This window comes from Macaca fascicularis, chromosome 1, assembly GCF_037993035.2.
Source record: "Macaca fascicularis isolate 582-1 chromosome 1, T2T-MFA8v1.1".
Taxonomy (NCBI): domain Eukaryota; kingdom Metazoa; phylum Chordata; class Mammalia; order Primates; family Cercopithecidae; genus Macaca; species Macaca fascicularis.
The window spans coordinates 122,596,493-122,608,946 of NC_088375.1; the positions used below are offsets into that span (position 1 = coordinate 122,596,493).

At 39.1% G+C, this 12,454-nt stretch overlaps 1 protein-coding gene across 2 annotated transcripts; it reads right to left on the minus strand.

Moving 5' to 3' along the window:
• Window positions 1-636: 636 nt before the first annotated feature.
• Window positions 637-12,244, minus strand: DDX20 (DEAD-box helicase 20). 2 transcript variants are annotated; one of them, XM_015431161.3, is made up of 11 exons: window positions 11,922-12,244; window positions 11,395-11,489; window positions 8,240-8,408; window positions 7,527-7,641; window positions 7,267-7,409; window positions 6,990-7,128; window positions 6,831-6,889; window positions 5,785-5,867; window positions 5,322-5,427; window positions 5,099-5,200; window positions 637-2,377 (listed from the first exon to the last, which is right to left on the minus strand). In XM_015431161.3, the coding sequence occupies exons 1-11, from the start codon at window positions 12,220-12,222 to the stop codon at window positions 1,212-1,214; spliced, it is 2,478 nt and encodes an 825-aa protein (XP_015286647.3). In that variant the 5' UTR covers window positions 12,223-12,244; the 3' UTR covers window positions 637-1,211. The 2 variants fall into 2 exon arrangements, with proteins under 2 accessions (XP_015286647.3, XP_045241167.2); XM_045385232.3 differs by lacking the exon at window positions 11,395-11,489.
• Between the last annotated feature and the right edge of the window lie 210 nt (window positions 12,245-12,454).

The following is a 12,454-nucleotide window of genomic DNA, read 5'->3' on the forward strand; positions in this document are numbered from 1 at the left end:
TGGTTCTCTCATCAAAAATCCACTTCACAGAAAGTCTTGGGAACCAAAAGCTTAATCATAAAAGGACTTCCAGAGGAAAAAAGGGAAGAATAGGTAATTTCCAATTACATTTTTCTAAATCATAAAAATTTCTAAATCAAGAAAATTTACAGATGGGTCAGCTCAGAAAAACAATAGTTCCTCTTGGATCCTAACATTAGTGGTAAAAACTGGGGAACATTTCCTAGAAGACACAAGATTAGGATGTACTGAGAAGTGTCTGAAGAGAATCAATTCCAGCTTCCACAAAATACTTAAAAACTAAGAGCTAGAACTTCCCCCTAGCCTACCAGCAGAGCTGTTAATCTGGACTATATAGATGAATTTCAGAGGATCTATGAACCCCTTGAAATTACACTCACAATTCTGTTTATGGAATGAGAAATTTCCTGAAGTCAATCTATAGCTTTCAGCTGATTCATAAAAGGATCCAAGAACCAAAAAAGATTAACAGCTGCTCCTCTATCTGAGCAACATAAATAAGACAGCCACTGATGACCCTCAGCTATTTAATACACAGTAAAAATATGGACAGCTTTCACAGCCTGAAGAAAAGACATTCAAAAGATAAACAATAAGCATGTAAATACACTTAAATTTTTTACTAAAAACAAGTATTTTTACTGGAAGCAAACAGATCAAATCAAATACCTTTACGAAAATCTAAAACAATGTTTAAATATTCCCTCCTGCCTAAACCTAAGAGGATTTTCTGATCTACCATGCCACAAATTTCTACAGAATGCACCACTATAGAAGGAAATGCAGCCTAAGCCCTTTGTAAAGAACTCCACAGCAAACTAACATTACTGCTCAAATCTACTGTTTTTATTGTGTTTAAGTAAGCAGTGGTATATATGTCATCTTTTTAAATGTTTCTTTTGGGAAGATCTTATAGAAAATGGCACCCTGAAACTTTCAGCTCTATGTCCCAAAAATTATCTTTCAAGAATCTGATGAAGTTTCTTAAAGAAACTCTTAAAAATGAAGATAATATACCTGGCCTAAATCAAAACAATCTGAAAAATGGATGTGTCCCAGTGGAAAGCCTCAAGTCTTTTCAAGTTGATCAGAAATGCCATTATACACCACTGTACTATAAGTCAAGGAGGATGGATATCCAAAGGTATCATTTGTTGACAGTTCCTGATGGTCTCAGGTATATCCTACAATCACTGGTTACCATGCAACATTTCTTGTAGATAAATGGTATTCATGTGATAAGCTGCCATCCAACTTGGATGTCTCTGAGCATTCCAATAATATGAATGAGAAGCGGCAGCATAATATTCTTGCCATGCCCTGTAGTAAGCTCTCCAGTACTCCTCATAATCCTGATAGGTATCAGAAAAACTCAGATGTGTTTCCCTATGACAGTCATACCAACCATCTTCCTGGGTTTCAGTCTGCAATCTAAAGGAAGACCGCCTAGGTAGGTTTCTCCGGCTCTGCTTAGCTCTCTGGCTAGCCCCCTCTTTATGTCTTGTCTTGATCTGGATTCCAGATGATTCTTGATATTCCTCTGGATTGGGGGTGTCACTTCCATTTGGAGGTTGTTCCAAAGAAATATGATCATCCACAGGAGTAGATTCAGAGTCTTTCAGCTGATTATCAGAAGAGCCTTCCAAGTATGACTTATTTCCTTTGCTCTGGGAAGAGGTTCTTGAGCTGTAAGAATCACTGTCACTCTCAGAGTCTCCAGATTGGCTACTACTTGCCAATATGGGGACTCTCTGTTCAGTAACTTTATTTCTCACAAAACCATTTTGAGGATTCACAGTCTGATCCCCAGGACCTGTGTAGTGCCTGATGATTTCCACAGGTTTCTCTAACCCCTCTTTAATATAATGTTCATAATCCTCTACCAATTCAGCAAAAGTCAATGTGTATGGCTGATGGATTTTAAAGGAAGACAGACAAGGAATTTGGGGGAGTGACACAGGTAAAGCTTCTTTGACCTGGTGCTGACTGTTGGTGGAGTTTTCAACGGGGGTCTGAACAGAATTCTTCATTTTTTGCTCTTCAGATTGCCTGTCACAGCTCACTTCTTTTGGTGGCATTGCTTTTTCTATGATTCCACACTCAGAGTGGCTTTTCAGAGGAAGCTTTTGTTTGGTATTATTTTTTGACTTGACTGATAGTCCAGATACAGAAGTATTTCTAGAGGACGCCATGTGGTCACCATGAGCTTTCTGAATTTGAAGGGTTCTCTCTATTTTCTGAATTTGCTTTTTTAGGGGTTGGTTAGGTGCACTTGCTATGCCATATGTATGCACAGCAGCTTTAACCTCCACATCCCAATCCACACATTCTTCCATCAGACCAGAAGGAATGGGATCTACATAAAAAGGAAAACAAATGTATTAAAATTCTCAAGCTACTCTAGACCATTGTTTTCTGAATGATTTCATAAAGTTTTCTATGATCGAATACATTTACGAAACAAAATATGCAAATATACTAAGATGTTTAATAGATATAATATTTTTAAAAACTGAAGCAATCCTGTAATAAAGAAATCTGCCTAAGAAATACCTAAGACCCATCCCATACTCACAAGCACTATCTCCCTTCACCCTCACTAGAAAAAGAGCTTACTCTAGGAATAATGTACAAGTCTGCTGCAACTCTCCCATCTTTTCTCTCCTCCCTCTCCACAGCCCCTCCCCTTTATCTGAATACTTCTGACAGCAAAACAAGATATCAGAAAATGGATTGTGCTCCCCAAAGCTTATCGACTAGGAATTATTACAACTGCAATGCTGTACACCCAACTAAATCTGTCACCCAATACTCCAACAGGGAGAAATTACTGCCCTTAACAATAGAGAGAAAACCTCTATAGGGGAAAAAAACCAGATAACTATGAAAAGATCTGGTGACTATGAAAATTAGAAATGACATTTCTAATTTTTAAAGAATTTGCTGGCTTCAACCCTCTAAATTTTCTATTCCACCCAGGTGTGACAATTTGCTTCCAGCACTCAGAACTTTCAAAGTGTGATCAATTTTTGTCTTAGGCAGACAAGATATATCAAGCCCCTGCTTTACAAAGATCTTGCCTGTTGTTGCTATTTATGCTCCATGTTATCTATAAATCCAACAGGTCTGGAAACTTCAATGAAGTCTCTTGATCCTTTGCTGAACAGATTCTATGATTAAAACTCTCATTACTACTCAGCTGATATCCCTTGCGTTCCTAGTCCTGTAATACAGGCCAATTTCCCTCCTAGTTCTGCCCCAGGAAACTCATCTGAACATCTGTTGTTACACAAGTTCCCAGTTCAATATAGACCTAACAGCATGAATATCATTTTCTCATGATTTCAGGGCCCTGTTAACATTATATAAAGATCCAAATATATCATTTTCCAGTATCCAAAGGCAATTTTTATCACTAGATGCTATGATACTGAATCCTACAAGAAGTCTTAACCCTCTTCTACCAATTTTCAATTTTTTTCCCATATCAGACTACGAATAGACTTATACACAGAAAGAATTCACAGTTGTAGAACTGACATAGAGCCTAAAGACCATTTACTCTAAAGTACTTTGCAAATCAGGACTCTAAGCTTAGAGCAATTAGAGATTTGTAAAAGATCATAAAATGAGTTATTACTAACCCGATCTACTAGAATACATAGAACTCCCAGATCTGTGCTAAATCTAGCTTTGTAAAATAATTAAATATAAAATTGGTAAAATACTCAATTATATTTATTCAATAATTACATATCCCATATTCTACAAAGTCATGTATATACTGTATGTGTATTTTTCCTTTTTTTTTTTTTTTTCTTTTGAGACTGAGTATTGCACTTTCGCCCAGGCTGGAGTGCAATGGCGGATCTCAGCTCCCTGCAAGCTCCGCCTTCCGGGTTCATGCCATTCTCCCACCTCAGCCTTCCGAGTAGCTGGGACTACAGGCACCTGCCACCATGTCCGGCTAATTTTTGTATTTTTAGTAGAGACAGGGCTTGATCTCCTGACCTCGTGATCCACCTGCCTCGGCCTCCCAAAGTGCTGGGATTACAGGCGTGACCTATATGTGTATTTTTCTATACAGACATATATCTATATATGAATATACACTATTTATAATGCACATTTTCTGTATAACATGCACATGAAACATGCCATATTTCCACTCAAGGGTTTTTTAGAATTTTTTGTTTTTAAGAGATCATTTAATAGTTTCAAACATGCATTGTTTCCAATACGGCACTTAAAAAGAAGCAGAACGAATGACTGAACTGAAATCAAAAGAAAACATTTCATTCCAATTTTTCAAAATAATATTCAAATTAAAGATGCTGTTCCTTCCACATGGTGACAAAGGAGAATATGATAAGAATTACCTTCACAGCAATTTAAAAGAGGTAAAATATCCCCCCTTGTATCAAAGAATACAATCAAATTGCAAAGCCACTAACTAAATGAGCTAATATAGCTCTCATTTTTCTTTCTTTCTTTTTTTTCTTTTTTTTTTTTGAGATGGAGTTTCACTCGTGTTGCCCAGGCTGGAGTGCAATAGCTTGATCTCGGCTTACTGCAACCTCCACCTTCTGGGTTCAAGCAATTCTCCTGCTCAGCCTCCCGAGTAGTTGGGATTACAGGCATCTGCCACCACGCCCAGCTAATTTTTGTATTTTTAGTAGAGAAGAGGTTTCGCCATGTTGACCAAGCTGGTCTTGAACTCCTGACCTCAGGTGATCCACCCGTCCCGGCCTCCCAAAGTGCTGGGATTACAGGCGTGAGCCATTGCGCCCAGCCAGCTCTCATTGTTCACGTGCCAGTGGTTAGCCTGCACTCCTCTCCCTACTACTTACTAGTTGTAACACCTTTACTTTCTCTATGCCTAAATATCCTCATCTACAAAACAATCGCACACACCTCACAGGAGTGTGGTGAGAAGTAAATGAGTTAACGTACATACAGGACTGGGAACAGTACCCAGCACATCATAAGCACTCTGTGTTTGCTATTATTAATATTTGTATTATGCTTATCACCACTATAATTATTCTGACAGCAAAATGAAACAGATGAAATGTACCTGGTAAAGGGAGAAGGTTGATATTACATTTCTGGGCAATTCTCATCATCATATTTTCTTCCTCTCCCCGGCAACAGTAGGTCACTGTCAGTCCCAATGTACCTATAGCAGAGAGAATGGTAATAAATCATTTTCACAAAAATAACATTCAAAGCCCACCTGTCACATTACAGATCCCGCCCCTTAAAGAAAGCACTCAAACTTGTTTTTTTTTTTTTTTTACCAAAACGGCCAGCTCTCCCAATCCGATGCATGTATGTCTCCCAATCCAATGGTACATCCAGATTTACAACCAGATTCACCTTCTCAGCATCAATCCCACGAGAAGTCTTGAATTGAAGAAGATAGCAATTATTTGTTTGCATTAACTGTATGGCATAGCTACCAATGCATATTATAGTCTTCCAGCATATTATATTCTTCCAGTATAGCCAAGAGCCAAATTAAGAACAGAATATTGAGGAGCAGAGGAAAAGGAAGTTCATTCCTAATGACTAATTTCAAGGACAAAGATCAACATATTAAAGACATTTTTAAGAAAGTATTTTCCTCAGCACCGGAAAGATAATTATCTTCTGGTATTCTTGTTAGATACACCTACATAAAATAATAGATGAAATCTGTACATCTGATAATAGAACATATGTCAAGATGGATTAGTCACCCGAACTGAATAGGAAATTTACCAAATCTGTGGAAATGAGGACTCTGCAATGAAACTGCTTCAGTTTAGCCATAGCATCAAGACGCTGATTCTGATTCATATTGCCTAAAAGGACCCCAAAAGAAAGTCACATAAAAACAACTAAGCTAATACATATTTATCAAATCCACAAAAAGTAAAAAGCATAAGACCCAGTCTTAACACTTTTAATACACCAACCACAGTTAATTCTGTCCTTCTGTGCAAATCTAGGTTAAGATCCAAAGTTAAAGTCTTTTAAAATATGGTTTAGGCAATCAACTTGAAATTCAAAAATCCATCTCAAATAGTAATCAGGCCATGCCTGAATATATAACATTCTATTTGCAAAGTTACATATGAAGTATAAGTAGCAATTCTTAGGAAAATACAAATGCTTTAATCAGCTGTTTATAATTTGGTATTAAAGTGTGATCTATAGTTAAAATATTGGTTCATTAGAAAATAGTCTCCCCAGTATCTCATGATATACCATAACAAAACAAGCTCATGCCAACAAAACTAAGCTGACACCAAACAAAATCCTAAAAAGGACCTCACTGATCAAAAAATCCTTTGACTCTTTCATTCTTATTATGCCAGCAATAATCATTTAACTTTGCGGCAAGAACTCAATCACTTTTGCCTTCCACAAAACCATAAAACAGTCAATTCAGTTAGCAATCTCCAGCATTTTAACAATGATTACTAAAAAAAAAAAAATCTAAAGAAAAAATATTTTTATATTAACACAGACGAACTTGGTTTTACAGAATTATTTGTGGCTGTAAGAGAGATTCTAATAAAATTACGTCTCTCTGAACACTAGTTTTCTAACTTTTTACTATATACCAAGTTACTCCTTAAAAACAGAATGATATCGACACATCAAATTCCAATGAAAAATAAGCCTGAAAATTCCTTTACTCTAAAAGATACAAGATAATTTCACACTCTCAAGACAACTCATGAAGTGGTATTTCTTCTTCCTGACTTTGGAGGCTTCAAGTTAGTATACTAAATAAAGATTAAAGTAAGAGATGAACTTACCTGAAATGCACTCAGCAGGAAAGCCTTTAGAAGAAAGGATATCAGCCAAATGTTGTGCTCTATGAAATGTAACATAAATGGTTACAAATTTACAAATATTGCCCCATGACTATCCTTTTATTTCACAAGTTCCCCAGATGACCTTTTAAGTTACATTACCTGCTGTGCAAATTAGAAAAGACTAAAGCTTGATTAAATGGAATTCTGCTGAACAGTTCCTGTAAATGCTGAGTCTTTTCCTCAAAAACCTTATGTGCCAAAGGGTATGAATTGACAATTTTGTAATACTGCTTCAAACCTACAAAGAAGAGCTATCAGTTAAAACAAACATACATGCTAATGGTAACCAATAAACAGCAAGAGACAACTAGGCAAGGGAAAGCTCCAGAGTATCACAAACAAACCAATAATGTAAGTACCTAAAAGCTATACATACCTATAAGACTTGGATCACTGGAATTCAGTCTTACAAAAGTGGGATCTCTCATGTACTTTGTCAAAGCATTAGCCAAAAATTCAGGGTAAGTAGCTGATACTGCCAGCATCTGTTTACTGGCAGGCAAGGAAGAATAAATCCAACTACAAAATAAAAACAGACACCATGTAAAGTATTCAGACAATAATCACCACTCGGAAAAGCTACAGATAGATACTTTGGGACACTGTTTTAATAGTCAAGTGAGTTATTTTTCTTACTTTATTTGCTCCTGGAAGCTGCCTTCTTCTAAAAGCTTATCTGCTTCATCAAGAATAAAGAGGCGTATACTGCCTGGGTTCAAGTAGTCAAGTTCTATGAGTTGCTTAATTCTGCCTAATTTAAAAAAAAAAAAAAAAAAAAAAATTGAAATATTTATGATGTACCAAATTTGTGTAAATCTCAGTCAATGTTGTTACTCTACTTATTCACAGGTTGTTCTGCTGAATTTCCTGATTCAACTCTCATTATGCATGTACACACTAAACCACAAATTAGAAATCTGAAGCTCTGATCTTGCCTAAACTCATTGTTTTCCCCTCACATTTCATCACCAGTAAATAAGCACCACTTCTATCAAAAGACCTAAAGCACTGAATGCAAGATTCTGATTCTGAGTGATTGACAACCAAATATAATAGAGAAGCCAAAGAATAATCCCAATCCATGGCTTAGAAGGGCCTCCTGAAAGTCATTGCATTTCTCCTCTTCTCAAAAGTCTATCCCATGTCTTCTCAAACATACTTAGGAATGCAAATTTCATAAATTCCACTGGTAAACCAGTCACGTGCCTAAATCTCACTGGTCTAATGCTCTTAATTTCTAATCAAAATAATTATCACAGTTATCAAAGACTCCCATATATCTTTATTGTTATATTAAAAGTGTGTAGTTCCTTAAAAGCCCTGGTTACCAACAGGCATTGTTATCTTACCAGGAGATCCAACAGCAATATGACACTTTTTAAGTCTGGTTTTGTCTTGTGATAACGGGGTCCCTCCAATAAAGACATGACACTCTAAGCCTTCCATTTTGATTCCAATGGCTGTAATAACAGAATGTATCTGTACAGCAATTTCTCTTGTAGGGGCCAAGATCAAAATCTAAAAAAAAAACAAAGTATACTTTTGAGTCAGAGAAATAAATACATAGGGGACTGGTATATTCATTACATGACACACTATATTTCATTTAAATGATCATTTCAAACGAGTTTTTATTGATAAGGTAAGATACAGTTATCCCTTGGTATCCACAGGGGATTGGTTCCAGGAAGCCCTCAGATACCAAAACTGGCAGATGCTCAAGTCTGTTATATAAAACTGCATATATCTGTATGTTACCTATGTACATCCTGCCACATATTTTAAACCATCTCTAGATTACTTATATTACCTAATACAATATAAATGCTACGTAAATGGTTATACTGTATTTTTGTTTATATCTTTTTATTGTTGTATTATTTTTTATAGTTCCCCCACCCCACCCCTAAGTATTTTTGATCCACAATTGGCTGCATCAGCTGATACAGAACCTGAAGACAGGGAGGGCTGACTGTATTCCATTTATTCATTCATTCAACAAATATTAAGTAAGAACCTACTCTGTGCTAGGCAACATACTAGTTTCTGGGGAATCAACAGTTAACAGTATAAAGTCTTTGCCCTCACAGTACTTTCATTCTTGGATAAGAATATATACAATAAACAAAAATAAGTAATGACAGGTAATGAAAAGTATCATAAAAAATCAAACAGGGAAAGAAGGAGTCATTTTATTTTATTTTATTTTTATTTATTTTTTTTTAATTATTATACTTTAAGTTCTAGGATACATGTGCATAACGTGCAGGTTTGTTACATATGTATACTTGTGCCATGTTGCTGTGCTGCACCCATCAACTCGTCAGCACCCATCAACTCGTCATTTACATCAGGTATAACTCCCAGTGCAATCCCTCCCCCCTCCCCCCTCCCCATGATAGGCCCCGGTGTGTGATGTTCCCCTTCCCGGGTCCAAGTGATCTCATTGTTCAGTTCCCACCTATGAGTGAGAACACGCGGTGTTTGGTTTTCTGTTCTTGTGATAGTTTGCTAAGAATGATGGTTTCGAAGGAGTCATTTTAAATGAGGTGATCATGAACCCTCCTCTAAGGAGGTAACACTTGAGCAGAGACCTACATGTACGGCATAGAGTAGAGCTGGCTATATGACACCTGGGGAAGCGTTTTCACCAACAGGAAACAACAAATGCAAAGGCCATAAGATGGCAGTGTTCTTGGTGTGTTTGAGGAAGAAAAAGAAGGCCTACATGACAGAATCTGGGGGAAAGTAAAGGAGGTCAGAGATCTAGCTCCAGGGACTAGATCACAAAAGGCCTTGAGAGCCACGGTAAAAACTTTGCAATGTAGCTACTGGAGAAGGAGAAAACAAAACTTTTGTGCTCTTAACTACGAGAAGAAAAAATTGATTAAAAAAAAAAAGGACTAGGAGAAAATATGCCAAAACTGTTAATAGCAGTTTCTCTCTAGGTAGTGAAATTACAGATCTTGTTTTCTGGTACTTCCTAATTTTCCTGAACTTTCCCTATTTCTAAAAATTAATAGGTATTACTTTGTTACACACACAAAAAATAATGTAACTGTGATAATCCAAAGATCTGAAATTAAAAATATGAATTTGCCAGGCATGGTGGCTCACCCCTGTGATCCCAGCAGGTTGGGAGGCTGAGGCAGGCGGATTACCTGAGGTCAGGAGTTTCAGACCAGCCTGGCTAACATGGCGAAACCCCGTTTCTACCAAAATTACAAAAAAATTAGCCGGGCATGTGGTATGCACAGCTGTAATCCCAGCTACTTGGGAGGCTGAGGCAGGAGAATCACGTGAACCCAGGAGGCAGAAGTTGCAGTGAGCCAAGATTGTGCCACTGCACAATCCAGCCTGGGCAACAGAGTGAGACTCAAAAAAACGAATTTATGAAACTTTTCCAGGATTTTAGCATTTTATCTGTTGCCAAATTATCAGAAGCCAAAACCTCAAATACATCTTCATCTACAATTAGACTAGCTCAGGTTCTTGGGAAGTAGGAGGATTTCCAATATGCAACATCACCTAGGATTTGGCAGATATAAGATGGACTCAAAAAGCTTCCCAGGTGATGAACATGGATATCTGGATTAAAAACCACTGTTGAAGACTCATCATCAGATATACCAATGCCTGAGAACTTGAAATACAGTCTGCCATAACAACTAAACTACAAAGTAAGGTTATGAGAATCACATCTAATTCATCTTTGAATCTCCAATGCCTGACATACTGTTCATACGTAATATGGGCTCAACAAATCTTTGTTGAAGAAATGATCCCCAAACCCAAATTTCCTGCTAATTTGGGTAGGGTAATCTTAGAAACACTCTAAGACAACCTAGAAGATGGGAGATGAATATGATACATTTACAGAGCTTTAAGAACCACCTGCATACCGGGTGTGGTGGCTCATGCCTATAATCCCACTACTTTGGGAGGCAAATGTGGGAGGACTGCTTGAACCCAGGAGTTCGAGGCCGGTCTGTGCAACACTGAGGAGACCCCATCTCTACAAAAAATACAAAAAGTAGCCAGGTGTGGTGGCACACACCTGTCGTCTCAACTACTTAGGAAGATGAGGTGGGAGGATCACTGGAGCCCAGGAGTTCAAGGTTGCAGTGAGCAATGATCCGCCACTGCACTCCAGCCTAGGTGACAGAGCCATACCCTCTCAAAAAACAAAAACAAACCCTGCAGTTATCAGCAATAGCCAGAGCACTACATTACCATGAATCAAGTCAAATGTTAAGTATCACATTAGTCAGTAAGTAAAAGAATCCCTGTCTGTATTACCAAGTAGTGAGAAAACTGACACGTATGGTAGCTTTATTCTATTTAAATAAGGTACGCATAGAAAATTCCAAAGTTCACCACCACCACCACTTAACTCAATCATTCATCAAATTCAATTCCAGCTCTGAGGGGCTACTGGTATTTCATCTGACCTGTGGTAAAGTCCACGTAACACATCCTCCTCTGGTCCTCTGAGCTAACTCACCTGGGTACTTAAGTTTTCAAGAACAAGAGAGTCCAAAGCTATGGTGGAAAACACACAGGTTTTCCCAGTGCCAGATTTAGCTTGAACAATTAAATCTGCGAAGGAAAAAAAAAAAAAAATTATCACTAGCCAGTACTCACGGAAGCAGCTTAGGGGCTCGCATGGAATCAGAGAACTAGAAGGGTCTCCTGAGATTCTCCCAGTTGGCACCTTCATTTTTAGTTGATTCTCAAAAACGTAAGAGAAAACGCCTAGTCCCTGACCTTTTACCGTTTATCTTCTCAAACTTAGAAACACCTGTCAGTGCTAAAAAAGGTCTTAACCATCTTCAAGTTCAATAGTGCACCTTAGTTTTACAAATAAGTTAACTGAGCGTACCGCCTAGCCCCAGGCCGGGCCCTGCTCCGAGAGCCGACCGAGGGCTCTCCCCGAGCTGCAGTGCGGGCCTGGCTGCCGCTGCCGCTGCCGCCCCTCAGTCGCCCTTCTCCCGCCCCGACCCCCGAACTCTCCCGGGCCCCCGCTCTCACCGAGCCCGCAGCGCCCCAGCGGGATGGCCTTGAGCTGCACCGGCGAGGGCCTCTCGAAGCCGGCTGCCCGCAGCCCCTCCAGCACTGACCGCGAAAGCAGCAGTGACTCGAAGTCGGCCGGCTCCGCCAACAGCACGTCCCCCGTGCGGGTCCGCGGGCTGCCGAGATCCTGAGCGGTCCGCAGGCTCCTCATAGGCCCAAGTGTTGGCTCTGGGGCCGGGACGTGCACGGCCACATGCTCAGCTGGCATAGCAGTAGCCACTGCCGCTACGGCTCCCAGGGCTTCAAACGCCGCCGCCATGCTAGCCGCACAGTCAGATCTCGCGGTGCTTGAAGAGAAGCGGGGATCCTGGGAGCGAGAAAAGGAAAAACTTTATTGGCAGTTTTCCCACGAAGACACTAACACGCCTGGCTTGGAAGTGGAGGAAAGGGACGGGAGTCGGAGGCTGAGAGACTAGGGAACACTACCCACACACACAAAAAATGTGGCCTGAGGAAAGCAGCATGAGGGAGGAGAGGAAAGATGAGGCAAC

Coding starts and splice junctions, on each gene's coding strand:
- DDX20 (XM_015431161.3), bottom strand. CDS start 12,222: ATGGCGGCGGCGTTTGAAGCCCTGGGAGCCGTAGCGGCAGTGGCTACT. Junction 7,642..8,239: donor TATTGCTGTTGGATCTCCTG/GTAAGATAACAA, acceptor TTTTTAAATTAG/GCAGAATTAAGCAACTCATA. Junction 6,890..6,989: donor TTTTCTAATTTGCACAGCAG/GTAATGTAACTT, acceptor TACATTTCATAG/AGCACAACATTTGGCTGATA.